The sequence below is a fragment of the Macaca thibetana genome, chromosome 14 (genome assembly GCF_024542745.1).
Source record: "Macaca thibetana thibetana isolate TM-01 chromosome 14, ASM2454274v1, whole genome shotgun sequence".
Taxonomy (NCBI): Eukaryota; Metazoa; Chordata; class Mammalia; order Primates; family Cercopithecidae; genus Macaca; species Macaca thibetana.
The window spans coordinates 66259747-66276148 of NC_065591.1; the positions used below are offsets into that span (position 1 = coordinate 66259747).

The following is a 16402-nucleotide window of genomic DNA, read 5'->3' on the forward strand; positions in this document are numbered from 1 at the left end:
TTCCTGCTGAGGTGCCCATACTTGCAAGTACCTTCAGTTTTTTCAGAAAATTCCCTTCCACTTCTGTTTGTAACTCTCTACCCAAGGGACTGTGCCTTTCTCTTTTACCCCTGCGGGGTCATATGCACCTTTAGTAGTTCTACATACTCTCTTTGTAAAGCAAAATCAAAAGGCCAGACCCAGAAAGAAATAAAATTAAGAATAACATCTACATTGCTAAGAAGAAATGTAGTTTTAACTGATAAATATTTAAGTCTTTGCTAATATTTTCAGTCCTTGCAAGGTGCTTATGGAGAATGTTAAGCAAATGATCCCCAATTTTAGGTAAAGATAGGTATTTGTTAAAAATACTGAGTCCTAGGAAGCTGTGAATGGTTTCCAAGAATTCTAATTACCTGTCTCTGCCAGAGAACTCTTTGACACAGTGGATCTCTGAAATTAGTTTCATTGCAGTTTTTACTCTGTCCCAACAAAGGTTGCTTTCCTGGAATAAGTGATACTTCATTGCTTAACTTTCACTTGAAGAGCTGCAGATTGGCTACAAATCTGTTTAAAATACACCAGTGCATGGGACATTCTTTATGTCTGTGTCAGTAAAAATGTATTGAGTGGGGATGTTTGGCTTGGTAAAGACTAAGGCAGACAGACATATATTCTAGTACATGAATGGCGGCAAGTTTAAACAAAGTAGTAGATATTTACAATTTTAAAAGTCAGATAAAAATAGAAGTTTTATAATAGATAATAATCTCTACTCTCTGACTCATCTGATTTGACTGATGCCTCTCTTGTCAACTTTCTCCCATCTGCCTTCCATCTTCCAGGGATTTGTTGAAATTTCTTAATCATTAAGGGCTCTTGACTCCTCTACTATTCTCCTCCCTGTTTGGGGGAGTCATAATGTTTTACTTGTTTATTATCACAGTGTTTCTCTCAGGGAGTGTGTGGAAGGAAGAGAGAGATATATGTTGTCTTCCTTGACCTGGGTTCCTCATTCCAAATTTAGTTCAGAAAGTGGTGGTTTTCCTTTATGTAAATAAATACACACACACACATACACACACACACACACAGTTACTCTGTGTTTATGCCAGGGAAATCGTGGTGTCTCTGCCTTTTTGGAGCTTAGAGTCTAGAGTGGGGATCTAGATAAACATTTGCATACAGTGCTGTGAGAGGGGTCTTAGAGGGTGTCACTAGGATTGTTTTCTTTGGTTAAGTCAACTGGTTTCAGAACTGGAAATAAGAATGCCTAAGTTTATTACTGTGAGTCTCAAAATTCCTTTGGCTTCCTCATTGCCTAAACTTTCCTCCTCCCATTATAACACATCTACCATTATAGCCCAGCTTTCTTCATAGCTGTTCCTTCAGAACAATGGAGGCTTACTTCTGGTGTTTGACTTTTCTCTTGCCTGAGTTCCCATCATGTTCTAGCCTCCCAGAGCTGGGCTGATAGCTGGACTGCTTTCCTTTTGTGTTTCTCTCTGTTGTTTCCCAGAGCTTATAAAGTTTTTGGGGCCCATTTTATACTTAAAGTGTGTAATTTATTGTGCATTCTGGCTCTTGTTCTGTTTCACCTCTTTAGGTCATTTGGCCTTGAACTCGCTTCACTGTCATAATTTTTAACACTGACCTAATCAGTTGGGAGAATTTCAGATCCAAGACTTGTGTTAAGAATTTGAATACAGCCAGGAGAGTCAGGGAGCAGGTGAGGCTAAGTTGCTACCCAGCACTTTCTTTGTGGTGATTGAGTAATAGGTCAGTTGAGGATTTTTGCTTCCCCTCTCATGGGCCGTTTGCTAAGACCACCAATTCTGCAATTGTTAAGAAATCATGGGATCCCTCTGGTGGTGCTCATTTCTTGGGTGATGCCACTTCCACAGCAGTATTTTTTTCCTAAAAGTATGCTTTCCTGTTAACTTCAGTGTAGCAGAACAGGCCCTATCAGTGGAGCAGTCACTAGAAATATGCAAAATATTAATCAGGTCCTAGTTGTTAGAGCTTAAATAATGATAATCATTTAAAAGATGACTTCACCCACCTCCAAGTTTATACTCTTAACATCAGCTGGAGATTTTCAGTCTAACAAACATCTCAAGTGATGAAAACCCTTAGGTCACAGTGAAAGACTCTGGCATAGAACGTTCGTTATAACCTGAGGATTGTCTCCACATAGATCTTGAGAGAGAATGTCTTGTCCTCAATGGTAAAGCGGCATGGTATAGTTGGAATAGCAAGGCTGTAGAATTGGATTGACTTAGGCTTAAAACCTCCTGTCTCCGTTGTAAGCTGTGTGACCTTGGCAAGTTTCGGAACCCCTCTGAACCTCTATTTACTGTAATGTGCAAATAAGAAAATCTGTCTCAGAGTTGTAAAAATAAAGTGAAATGCATGGCATATGGAAGGCGATGAGTGGATATTTACAAACCAACTTCATAACCTGACTTAGCTATAAAAGAAAACATTTAGCTAAGATACTTCTGGCTGTAATAGTTCTTGATTCTCTGATTTTATTTATATAAAATTAATAAAATATATATTTTAAAGATAACTATATAACTGCAGAGTTCTTGGTTATCATGAATTACTGCTTGCTAAATCCCCTTTGCTGGACATGTCAATTTAGAGAACCAGTGGAGAAGGCATTATACCAGATAGTGCTTGTAGTTCTCTGATCTAAGTCTGTTTCATTATTTCAGTCTTCCCAGACTCTCCTGGGGCTTATGAAGCTGAGTCACCACCCCCACCTCCTCCTCCGTCTCCACCTCTTGAACCAGTGCCAAAGACTGAGCCTGAACCTCCTTCTGTCAAGGTAAAATTATACTGGGATTCTTGCATATCCATGTATCCTTTATGTCTTAAGGACCTACAACCACTTTGCTAAATCAGTTCCCTTGCTGTATACTTCACAAATGCCAGTAGATGGCTCTTGTCTCATTCTGCTCTCCTACAGGTTGTACAGAATGGGTGTTCCTCCATTCTCACCTGAAGGGAGATTTCGCTAGCGGGTATAGTCTCAAGAACATTGCAGAGGTGGAACCTGGGAGCTGTTCTGTATTCATGACCTTCAGCATCTCTGCTGTGCTGTACACCTCCTGTTAGAGTGGTGCAAAAAGAGATCCCCCTGCATCAGAGCAACATGTGAAAGACAGGGGAATAAACAACTTAAACACATTTGCTGCCCTTCAGAAGCAATTCTGGAAAAGGGCTGGATGGGAAAACTGTCAGCCAAAGGGGAAATACAGCTTGGAACGCTCTTCAGCTGCATCTTTTTTACATCTATTAGTGTAGATAATGAAGAGTTGAAAAAATAGTTGCTGACAATTTTTTTTTCCTCTGTGGCTGTTAGTTTTTCTTAATTCATTGTGCATCATTTAAATCTTACGCTGATTTCCTCATTAGCTGAAGAGAAAATGAGATGAAAGAGACCAGTGGAGATAAAAGGAAGTTGGTATTAGTAATACCTATTTGAGACTAAATTAGATAGGTGTAATGTTGAAGTGTCAAGGCTGGCCAGGCATGTTGGCTCACACCTGTAATCCTAGCACTTTGGAAGGCTTAGGTGGGCAGAACGCCTGAGTCCAGGAGTTTGAGACCTGGGCAACACAGGGAGACCTTGTCTCTACTTTAAAAATATCTGGGCATGGTGGCACATGCTTTTTAGTTTCAGCTACTTGGGAGGCTGAGGCGGGATGATCATTTGAGCCCAGGAGTTGGACTACTGCCATGAGTTATGATTGCACTTCTGCACTACAGCCTGGGCAACAGAGCAAAACCTTGCCTCTCAAAAACAAACCAAAAAAAAAAGAAAACAAGAAATGTGAAGGCTGACATAGCAAGTATCTACAGCAAGGGCATATGCCACAGAAACCCCTGGTGTGGTTTAGGGGCCATCCCTGTGTGCTCCCATAATATCTGCCTCAGCCCTCCATTGAAGCCTTCACCACATCATATTGCAGTGGTCTGCTTTCCTTATCTGTCTCCTCCACTAAGGTCCTTATCCTACTTTTTAACCATGTCGCCTGCACTACCCAGCAAAAGCTTATTGACCGAATGAACAGAACACAGTTCTTTCTTCAGCATGCTACTTTCCTCCTTATGAACAATGAAATATCAAGCCTGTGTATATAGTGAGCGTAACTTGTCTATGTGATGGGGTTGGTTCTCTAAAACTAATGTAGAGTTTCTCTTTCAACTTTTTATCATAATGGAGTACTGGAGAATGATTAGTATAGATTTAAAAGCTTTTGTTATTTTTCTGTATAACATAATTGATCAGCTTAACATTGTATCCTCTGATCTTTTAGAGCTCAAGTGGAGAAAACAAAAGAAAACGAAAACGCGTACTAAAATCTAAAACTTACGTGGATGAGGAAGGCTGCATAGGTAAGGCAAATATTTGGCTCCAAATCCGGAGAGAGTCTCTTATTACCGTAGAGGCACCATAATCTCTTTTAGAACAGGTACATCTCAAACTTTAATTTACATATGAATCATCCCCAAGTGCTACCGATGCTGTTTGTCTATGGCATACACTTTGTGTAGCAGAGTGTAAGTCAGAACACCTTGGTTCTTGTTTAAGTCATACACTATAAAAATAAGCACTAAGATGTTGGCTAAAAGTTATGTTGTCTCTGGTGAAGAGTTTCTTATCTGTGGAATATCCATTTTGCCTAAATGTGTGGTTGTTATGAAGATTCAGGTGGCATAAATATGTCTAAAAACAAGATGGAAACCACAGTATGGGCTTAAGATGTTATCATAGACATTGAGAAGCTTTTTTTTTTCCTAGAATGTTTGTTTTTATAAATCTGAACAGTGGAAAAGAAGCTACAGATGATTAGACTGTATCAAGAGTCATTTTTGGTATTTGGTTCCATTTGTTCTTCAGAAGGGAATGACTCATCTAGATTACTTCCTTTATGTTTCCTATTTGTAAGCCATGTTAGGTAAAAGCATGTGCTTGTTATGAAGGCCTAGGGAGGAATTAGAGTTCAGGCTTTGAGTCATTGGCTGGTTCTTCAGCCATGTTTTAGCTACTTCTGCCCTTTCCATAATCAAACCAGACTTCTGTGGAGCTTTTAAGATTTAGCACTTGAGGTTTGATGGGATGCTCATATCCTGGTACTGTATTTTTGTGTTTGAAAAGAGTTGTGGGTTTAGGCTTTTACCTTTGTTAGTTGGATAGCCCATGGTTGTCATTTTGCCTTTTGTGGCACCTGCCACAGGTTGGATCTTCAGAGAAGGTTATTTTTTCCTGTTCTTGATTTTTTTTTTTTCTTCTAGTTCAAACTTGTTTTTAAAAGATTGGCTCTGAAGAATCAACCTTTCCTGGTTCTTAAAACTAGTGAGGACATTTTGTCATCTGTGTTACCTGTCCCACTGTTCCCAACCTCCCAGTCCTCTGAAAAGGCCTCTGCCATTTTAATTGTAGCATGCGACTGGGGAGTAAAATTCTTTACATGTGGAAATTCTGTCTTTTCAGTGCCAAATTTCTTATGAACCTGTGAATTCTGGACTTTGAATGGGTTTTTTTTTTCTTTCTTTCTTTCTTTCTTTTTTTTTTTTTTTTTTTTTTTTTTTTTGGCTTTCAGTCTTTTAATAGTTGCCATTTTCAAGCCTCTTGGTTTGGCCGTGGGTGACAATATATGTATTTACTGTTGACTTTCTTAATTCAACAGTATATTTTTTAAATTTAGGAGGACAAAAGCATTGGTGCCAGTTTTTTCCTCCTCTTTCTGCCCCAAAGAAAAAAGTCAAATGTCATTGTGAGAGTTCATTGGGAATTTGTGGGTAATTATTTATTGCTTTGTTTAAAACATAGTACTCGAGTTTTGGCCAGGTGTGTGATGTGGACTTTTTTGCACTCCTGTCTCCAGACAGAACTGTTAAGAGCCTTGGATGCAACAGTGAAAACTGTGCTCACATTGCACCTTTTTTTTTTTTTTTTTTTTTTTAAGGTTTTTGGTCCAAGCTCAACCTAATGAATCTTGGCTTTGGTTACCAACAAAGGAGTTCTGCTTTCCTCTCTCTGCTCAGACTGTTCCAAATGTACCAGCATAGGGGGTTTGCCCTGTTCCGTGCTGAATCAAATTTGTTCTGTGGGTTTAGAAAACTCATCTTTCCCTCTTTGCGAGTTTGCAGCAGAAACTGGGGAGTTGGGTCCCTGAGATAAGTTTGGAGTAGACTCCTGGACAAGGGGATGGGTTTCTAAGAGCAAAGCAGTTAAGTGGAAAAGAAATCTGATGTCACCCACAAAAACCAGGTTTGTTTGCTTTTTTTAATGGCAACCCAGAAAAGTGGCATGTTGTTCAGCTAAAACAAAGGCCCCATATTTTTAATGGAGGCGTCCTTTTTCCTGGGGTTTGAGGTAGCTACAGCTTTGAATATAGAAATATTCCTTTTAGCTCTTACAGTATACTGAATATGCTGCTAAAGAAATTTTATTGGTGCTGCCCTGTTTTTTAACTCCCCCAAGCAATGTGTTATACAAAATTGGCAATGAGACAGCCATTGGTTTCGTTAATAAGTAATGAAATAATGAGCTAATTGATGCTGAAGTGTAATGTTGTAGATACGCTGCCATTTGAATACAGAATATAGCTTATGAAGGAGCAAAGTCTTATACCACCAACTAGTAGAAAGTCATTTCCTTTCTGTATCTGTAGGTGGCTCTTCAGACTTTTCTAATTTAAGATATTGAATAAATAACAGCTCGTAATTTTGTCCCATTAATTCAGTTACATAATGCTTTTGAAGATGCATGTGAGATGGAGGTGGTGTTCTGGGGTCTAATTGCTGAACGAATAGGTATGCCGTGGGAATTCTCTAATTATCTTAGAGCAACATTTCTCAAACTTCGCCGACTATGTGCATTACTTGGAGATCTTGCTAAAATTGGAAATTCTGCATCAGTAGGCCAGGAGTGGGAACTAGAGTACATTCCTAATAAGCTCATGGGAGATTCCGTTGCCTCTGGTGTGTGGAGCACAATTTGAGTAGTAAGGACTTTCAGAATACTTAGTATAATACTATCTAAAGTTTATTAGTATTGTTTAGCCTCTAAGTGAAAATCAAAGTGAATTCTTGGCTCTTACAAAATTAAAGACAAACTCTGGGAACTCTCTGGGAAGGGATTGTTGATTATGCAGCCTTAATGGGATTAGCTGGATAAGAGAGAAGGAGTGCTCCAGTGGCAATTGCACTTCAACATTTAAAACAGGGAAGGAAAGAACATTAATTCCCAGAGTGTGGTCCCCAGACCGGCAGCATCAGCATTTTCTGGGAGGATGTTAGAGAAGCAAATTCTCAGTTCCACCCCAGATCTGCTGAATCTGAAACTTGGGAAACAACAGTCTGGCAATCTATGTTTTAACCAGCCCTCCAGGTGGTTCTGATGCATAGTAAAGTTTGAGATGATATCTTAAGTAGCAGAGTAGGTATTAGGACACAGAATCATTTGATTCCAAAGCTTATGCCTCTAGAACAATTTGATATATTTTATTAGAAAGAATTATCAATAAGAGCTTGAGACTGTCATTGTTCTTTAATGGAAAAAAAAAACTTTAATCATTTGAGCATTTAATATGCATATTAGGTTGCACTTTTCAGCTAAGAACAAGCTCTTTTCCTTCAATGTTTCTCTATCACTTGCTGCAACCAGGAAGGCTGAGAAAGAATTTAGATAGTATTGGTTATGCAGCTGCCACAGCTCTCTCAAATTACAGAAAGGTGGCGTGCTGTTTCTTGTGGTTGGTGTATGTGTTGCAGTAGTGTGGATCCTCCTCGGTTATGTGACATCGTGGCTGGAAGCCACTATCTCTGCCTGTGCCCTTTGGGGCTTGCTCATAATGACTGCTTACTGGTATAGTTCTTTTCCAAGTTTCCCTTGGGAAAGGTTCAGTGAGTTTTAATAGCAGGGGAAAGGCAATTTATGCCTTTGGCTGATAGAGAGTAAGAAAACTGGTAACTTTGTTTCTCATTTTATCACTGTCATTGCTTAAAACTAACAAGTGTGTCATCTGATAGCATTTGCTTGAGATAGTTAACTTTCGTGATATAGACTACTACTAAATCTTGGGTTAATTTGCAGCCATTAAGAACTAAGAACCGAACAGTTGAGTAACTAATCTTCAATTCTCTGTACCTAGGATGTGCAGAGAGTGGGTGGCATCAGGATAGAGCTAGACAGGAGGGTCCACGGTGAGCTTGGCTAGACAGAATGGAGGCAGGCAGATAGGCCAGCGGTTTAAGACCAATAACGGGAATAGGCAGGCATTGTAGGTCAGAGAGATGAGACTTAAGAAGCCAGTCAAAGCATGGAGTTAGAAGTAAGTGTTTGAGATATAGACAATTCAGGTATAGAGTTCAGGAAGTTAGCTAACATAGGCCAGGACCCAAATAAAGGATTTAGGCAATTCACTGATAAAGGGCCATTTAAAGGCATGGGATATAGCAGTGAGGGAGAAAAGTGAATGTTAATTCTAAGCATCAAATAGAGGCAGTGTGAGCTCAGGATTCCACGTACTTGCTACCTTAGGCTAGATCTGATCTCCCAGTGGGAGAAAGATTCAGTCCTAAGTAAGCATATTTGCCTTGATCAGAGAGTCTGAAATGATTGGGGTTAGCAAGACATCCCATTTTCTTGATAGAGTAAATGATTCAACCCACCCATGTTCCATTTTTTTCTCATCCTACCAGTGACTGAAAAAGTCTACGAGAGTGAATCCTGCACAGATAGTGAAGAGGAGCTTAAGATGAAGACATCCTCAGTACACAGACCCCCTGCCATGACTGTGAAAAAAGAACCCAAAGAGGAACGAAAGGGCCTCAAGAAAGGGACTGCTGCTCTGGGCAAAGCCAACAGACAGGTGTCCATTACTGGCTTCTTCCAGAGGAAATAAACTGCCATCTCTGGTAGATCAGAGACTTGAAGTGGTCAAGGGAGAAGACCAAGAAATGTGCTCCTCACTTACTATGTAAGTTCATCTAGATCTCCACCTCACTTGTATCAAAAGACTGTTCTTTCATCCTGTGAGGTTTATACTATTTCTGGTTTTTAACCAAAAGGAAATCATCTGGAAGCAGGAGACAAAAAGCTGTTACCTTCTAATGACATTTAAAAAGCACAATCTTTGACCTGTCCAGGAGAAGGATTTACTCCAAAATTATACTGGAACAGTTTTCAGAATTCTCACTGAAGCCGTTTAGTGGCTAATCCACTGTTCCCCACTCGCCTTATGCCCTGGTCCGCATATGGCACAGGAATTATTCCTTCTTGTTCCTCTGTATTCTGAGAATTCATGTGGGTGTTTCTTATCCTTACATTCTGCTGGATGTGTTTACCCCTCTTGTCTTCCTCCAGTACCACACTTCTGTCCCCTAACCTCCTGAGGCTGTTCTCTGTAAGTCTTTTAAGTCTTGGTTGGACTAAAGGCTGAAGTGAAAATCTCCCTGTAATCCTCTTCCTCCATTATGCAGTATATGGACACCTGGCTACAGACCAGGACATGGCTTGTGTTCTGTTCCTTTCACAAAAGCTCTCTGGGACCTTCACTCTCAATTAGTGGTTAGGGAAAAGCCTCAGGCAGAACACAAATAGAAATTTAATGATGTGTTCAACTCCACCAGAAATTACCTCGAGTCAGCATTGACGATATTGGAGGAGCTGCCGTGCTGCTGACACGGGGTGTGCTTTATGCTGCTTTTTTTGGTTTGTTGATCCCCCTCCCCCACTCTCAGTACCTAGAGAGTGAAACCTGTACAATGAGATAAAGACTAAAAAGAGAAATCCCTTCCTATATACAGTGTACTACATTTACATAAAATTTCTTCTTTTTAAGAAAACAGAATATTCAAAAACAGCACTTTTCCAGGAAATTAGTGAGGAAGATAAGGCACACATTTATACATGGATGTTGCTCCTTTGTATTTTTAGCTCCCCTATTTGCTTAAAAGTAGAGGCTCCCCAAGAGAGGGTGGAGAGGGAGAGACTGAATTGTTAGTAGTCTAAACAGCAAAGGAAACATTTTTATTAGTTACTTATGGAAAATCGTCTATTACAATGATAACCTTCAAGCGACTTCCCTTATGGCTGGACAGGCGGTGAGCTCAGTGGATTGCAGTGGTGTGCTGGTGATTTTGCAGTGAGCTCTGCGGAAGGGGTCACGCTCAGCTGCTGATGTGTCTCACACGTAGCAGACAAGAGGTGTCTGACCGGCTTCTTCCGCCTCAGGCTGGTGTGTGTCGTAAGTGATGCAATCAGCTGTCTCCTCTTTAAGGTTGGGATTGTGCTGACCTTGGGATTAACATGAGCTTCTTTAGCAACCAAGCATGAACTTGATTAAGACCAGAAGTGTGGGAGATGAGTCCTGGCATTATGTCTAGGGCTAAAGCAGTGGCTTTGTATAGCAAGCTGTATAGCAAGGTTGACATACTCCAAAACCCTTTCTTTTTAAAATGAAAAAGGATGGAGAGAAGGATGGAAAGCCTGGACTTAAACCATTAGAAAAAACTTCTGGAGAGAAATCCCTTTTAAACAGTTATTTTTGTCATTGCCTCTGGTCATTTGTCTAAATAGGAATGGAAAATTAAAAGCAACAATCCAATCTTTTTTCTAAAAATTATGCTGGGGTCTCGACTAAAACAATTTGAATTGGAAAATTCTGGTGCTGGTTGGAGTTCCAACTTTCAAGGGATAATACAAATCCTATGATCTCTATGCCCAATATGCTGCCTCAACTTGAGCTGCTGCAAGGCTTAGTAAGTATTGAGTGGTGAGGGTTTTTTTTTTTTCTTTTTACATAATACCATGTTAACCACATGAGTTAAATAAATTTGAGAAGTTTTAAGACAGTGCTTCAAACTGAGTATCTGATGAGTCTTATTTGACGGATGGTAACAGTGTTGCAATTATTTAAACTCTGAATGGGAAGAAGGCTGGTTTTCAGTTGATACTGTTAAAACTGCATACCTATAGTCTGAGATGAACAAGTTATTTTCTGCCTTCATCATTTTTTCAGCCCTGGGGAAATCTTAGTTTCAGCGAACCTCATTGTTTAGTTCATCTATAAGAAAATCTAGCACATTGTATTAGTTTGGCTTCATCACTTGCTAGCCGTATGACCTTGGGCAAGTTTCACAGCCTCAAGTTCTTTATCAAAATAAATGAATTACCAAGGGTTGTCAAGACTAAAGTCAAGTGTATGTAGCATGAATTCGGTACATGATGGTAGTCACATATGCGCTCTACAAATGGTGGCTTCCTTTCTGATGTCGTAAGTGATGTAATCAGCTAGCAACTTACTGAAATGTTATCAGTTAGACGGCCCAGGTGGTGTATTCTTCAGTCATTCTGGCTGTACATGTGGTAAAAAGGGGAAGATAGTTGTCCTATTTCATGAAAGGTTTAAAGAGAGTAGATATTTTCCTATTGAAGGAATTACAGATGGCTATATTTACTGTTCATTTATTATATATCTACTATGTGTCAAGCCCATGACCTGGGGACTAGAGGATATAATAGAAACAGTAGAATTTGGCACTTGATCCTCACAATGTAGTGGAAGGGAAAGCCAGTAAAATGAAATGACAATGCCATATGTGAGTCCAAGTACAGGTCCTCCAAGAATTCCTAGGAGGATAGGTATCAAGGCAGTCTTCCTGGAGGAGAGGAAAGCAAGCAGTTCTTTGAATGATGAGCAGGATTTCACCAGGCAAAGAGGAATGGAAACTATTTTCTAGGCAGAGGAGCATGGGTTTTGGGAGAGGTGGCCGGTAGAACTTGAGAATAGGGAGGAAAGTGTATTCAGAAATGAAGTTGGGGTCTTGCTAAGCAGTTTGGATTTGATTTGTAGATAATGGGGACCAACTGAAGAAATTTAAGAAGAGTGACAGAAGTTGGTTCTCAGTTAAGAGTGACAGCCAATATTTACTTTGATTTTGTATCCATGATAGTATTTCTACCCTTGCATATGCACATTGTGTCTTAAAATTCTAGCGGATTAAAGAAAACTATCTTGGTTAAAACAAGGCTGCTTAATTCTGGCAGTCAGCATAGACAATTGCAGTGTTTCCCTTGTCTTCCCCTGTCAATGTAGATTTCTGTAGCAGAATCAGTTTTTTAAAGTGATTTCAAAAGCTGGTGTTTCTTCTTTGACACTCTCAGTGATGAGCCTCCACTCACCTCCCTGGAAAAAACTGGGAATTTGGGGGCAGAGGGGCTGGTAAACGAGTGAAACAGTTGTCTTATTCCTTTTCTATCTTTGTTTCTTTAAGAAGACATTAGTTATTATACAGGAGAGAGCTGAAGAGAAGGGCCATATAAGGAAAGTAAATAGTTTCTCCAGGACATGAGTAGAATGAGTGCCTAATAATGTATTTGCCAGAAACGTACTCTGTGTCAAGACTCGTTTTGGTAAACTTGTCTCCTTTCATTGGTTCCAGGATCTCAGTATGCTGTAATGCAGCTTTTACCACCATGAAACATTCTGGGACTGCCTCGTTTTGCTGTGAGAAGGCAGTATTGCTTTCTGAGTTATTGCCCTGGCAGCTCTGTAAATTAGCCCATGCTGTCACCATGCCCTCTCTGAAGGGCACATTGTACCCAAATAACTGCATTTAGGATTGACTCTTACCACTCCCTGCTGCATGACACTTCTCTCCACTTGTATCTGTGTCCAGTTTTTTGTGTTCTTAAGTGCAGACCACCCACAGATTGCCACCCAGGCTCTTTAGCCAGAGAAACTTGGTAAGGCTTCTGATCCAATATTTTTCCATTGGATCAGAATCCACCTTAACTCTACAATTCCCCTTCTACTTCAAACCCTTAATGTTTTCTGAACACCCACTCCCCTTAATTTTTCTCATTTTCTCTTTCCAGATTCCATGTTTCTTGAGGTTTCACCTTGGCTCCCCATACCTTCATTTTTAATAATTAAAGCTCTTCATAGCTAGTTCTTCAGCTTCATTCTTTTGGTGTTTTAGGCTTTCTCAAGGCTTTTCATGGCATGTCTTTTACCAGACTGCTCTTGAAGAATGGAAAAACTACTTTGTTTAGTGTCTGTTTGTGATCAGTCAGATCCAAAGCATAAAGCAGTTATTGGAAGCTAGTTATGTTTAGTCCTGGATAAAATATTTCGGGGATTGTAAGAGCCCAGAAGTTACCATTTTGGAGTGACAAGACAAACATACTAAACAGCATTTAGCATTTGAGACAATGCTTAGATGAGTGATAGACATGGGACTTAATAATTTAGGAACAAATTAGGATAATCATTATGGGCAAAATGTTATATTCCTATGCAAAGAACAATAAAAGATTTAAAGAAACAGGCTGAGGTAGGCTCACCATTTTACTGGGTGTTATTCAACTATTTGAACTTCAGTTGCCATTTATGTATTCATGGTGTAAGTAAACCATGATTTAGTGAATCTTTTAATTAATGGAGTTATTTCTGTTGTGCTTTAAGCATGAGAGTATTGACGAGAAAGCAAGCAGTTACCAGGAATTACTTCAAAGGGCAGTTTATACAATATAAAGTCTGTATAGGCTCCACTCAGTTTTGTACACACTCAACAATTTTGACCTACTAGGGAGGCCGGATGCCATGATGGAAACAACACAGACTTGGAGACAGAGGCTGCTGGATGCAAACCCTGTCTGAGGCGCTGACCTTAAGCAAAGTATGCATCCTCTCTGAACTTGTTTCCTCATCTTTCAAAATGAGCTGCCCACCTACCTTAAAGGGTTGTTTTAGGACATTAATGAAATAATGCATGGGCAGTCGCTAGTATTTTGACACGTACTAAACTAATACAAAGCAGAGTAACTCATATTTACCTCTTTTAATCCTCAGCCCTGTGAGATAGGTAGTTTTATTCCCATTTTGCACATGAGAAAATGGCGGCAAAGAGGTTAAGTAACCTGCCCAAGGTGAGAGCCACGATATAAATCATGACAATTTGGCTTCATTGCCCTCAGTCTTAACCGCTGTGCTATATCGCCTCTTGGCTATATATTAGTTCACACTTCCATACCGCCAAGTGACGATTGATGGGTTTTTTGGTTTTTTATTTGTTTTTTAAGACAGAGTCCCACTCTGTCACCCAGGCTGGAATGCAGTGGCACAATGTCGGCTCACTGCAACGTCCTCTTCCCAGCTTCAAGTGATTCTCTGCAACCTCCGCTTCCCAGGTTCAAGCGATTCTCCTGCCTCAGCCTCCCCAGTAGCTGGGACTACAGGCGCATGCCACCACACCTGGCTAATTTTTGTATTTTTAGTAGAGATGGGGTTTCACCATGTTGGCCAGGCTGGTCTCGAACTCCTGACCCCAGCTGATCTGCCTGCCTCGGCCTCCTGATGTTCATTTTTATAAGTGAAAGTGCAGCTGGTTGTTCAGATCCCAGATTGTCAAATTTGAAGGCAATCTTAATGCTTATCTAAATCAACCTCTCATCTGAAGTCTGCATCTTCTCTACAGCATCCCTGCCAAGTGGTCTTGAATCTATAAACAAAGATTCAATTATGTTCAGTATACAATACTTAACTAAATTACAAAGTTAGATAAGTAGGCTAATAAATGTTAAGAAGAATTTAAAGAGAGGCTGGACTAAAATTAAGTTTTCCAATTACTTTTAGATCACCAGGAAACTTCCAAATAGAGCATACTGCCATAAGCAGTCCATTTAATTGGTTTCAGTTTAAGTTGAGAACATTGTTTTCCTTGAAACAGTTTGTCTGATTCTTGGCCTTGCCTCTGACTTAATATTTGTAAGAAAATCAAGAGGACATTTGACATTTGTGCCCTATTTAAGCCATGCTGCAGGTTCATAGGTTGAAAGTGGTCCTGGGGTGCTTGCAAGTGAGTTAGGTCAGGGTGGTGTTCTCCATTTTGAATGTCAAAACCTTGTTTTCCTAGGATACTTGGTTTCAAGCTTATCTGGTATGTGAAGATTATATAAACATAGCATAATGATGGTACAGTGCAGTGGTCCCCAACCTGTTTGGCACCAGGGACTAGTTTCATGGAAGATGATTTTTCCATGGCCGGATAGCGGAGATGGTCTTGGGATGAAACTGTTCCACCTCAGATGATCAGGCATTAGTTTGATTCGCATACGGAGCACACAATGGATCCTTGCATGTGCAGTTCACACTAGGGTTTGCGCTCCTGTGAGCATCTAATGCTGCAGTTGATCTGACAGGAGGCAGACCTCAGGCAGTAATGCTCTTTGCCCACCTGCTGCTCACCTCCTGCTGTGCAGCTAGGTTTCTAGCAGGCCACGGACCAGTACCAGTCCACAGCCGGGGGTTGGGGACCCCTGGTGTACTTTTTAAAGTTCTGTCCTGGAATGGGATATACAGAAGGCAGAACCATTTTCCTGCAAACCATAAAACCTGATTGGAGTGTTTTCCCTTGTCCCTCTTAGTTGTATTCTATATGTATTTGTATGGTGCTTTACTGTATCTTACTTCATCCTTATGATAACCTGCAAGGTCTTTCTCTCCCACATTTTGCAGAAAACAAGCCCAGGGAGTTGAGCTAGTATGGCCAGCATCATACAGTGAGAAAGTGAACCAGGGCTGGAACCTAGGTCTTGAGACTTTGCGTCTTCAGACTCTGCATCATGTGACTTTACCGCAGTATAGCAACCCCTAAGAAGAATATATGGGTCCACTTATAAATGTAGCTTGAGTCATTCAATGCTTACTTATTTGACCAACAACTATGGTGGCTACTGTGGATTCAAGAAAAGTATGTGACAAGTTCTCTGACTTCCTGGGACTGACCATCTGTTGGGAAGGCAAAAAAACATGTACATATTTGTACATTTCGCAGAGTTTTGACTGAAAGTTTACTATGTACTCGGCACTGGTGCATTAAATACTGGGGATACAAAGATGAATTTCTTGCCCTTGATACATTTACTATCTGGTGAGGAGAGAGACAGACAAATATACTATCATTATATTATAATAATATTTATAAGAGTGCTTACCATGGGCCCAAATTTTTGGAGATATTTAATACACTTTCTCTAATCCTCACAATACTTTATTTACACATGAAGACAGGAAGGCTCAGAGAGTTTAAATGATTTGCCTAATAAGTGGCAAAGGTGAGACATGTCTCTGTTTAATAATTTATAATGAAAAGTTAGAGAAACTAGTATATTTGAACACTTGTGATTAGCAAACCTTCATGGAAGTCAACTTCCCTTCGGGTGGATCAAAAGGAGCAAAATGAATTAGACCTTTACAATTGTCATTCTCAGGTAGGTGTGATCTTGCCAGTGAGTCTGAGTCTTTTGGCTATGATCTTCAGCTCGTATCTCCACATAAGTAAACACACACCAGTGGACTATATGTTAGGCTAGAGATGAAGGCTTTCTCCCCTCTGG

The 16402-nt window shown here is 40.1% G+C and overlaps 1 protein-coding gene across 1 annotated transcript in view; it reads left to right on the forward strand.

The window, feature by feature from the left end:
* POLD3 (DNA polymerase delta 3, accessory subunit) overlaps nt 1-15724 on the forward strand; it is a 56768-nt gene extending 41044 nt beyond the window's left edge. The window contains exons 10-12 of the mRNA XM_050756221.1: nt 2700-2812; nt 4308-4386; nt 8701-15724. Coding sequence (XP_050612178.1) covers nt 2700-2812; nt 4308-4386; nt 8701-8903 — 395 coding nt within the window. The 3' untranslated portion in view covers nt 8904-15724. The remainder of the gene's footprint in view (nt 1-2699; nt 2813-4307; nt 4387-8700) is intronic.
* Nucleotides 15725-16402: the final 678 nt, after the last annotated feature.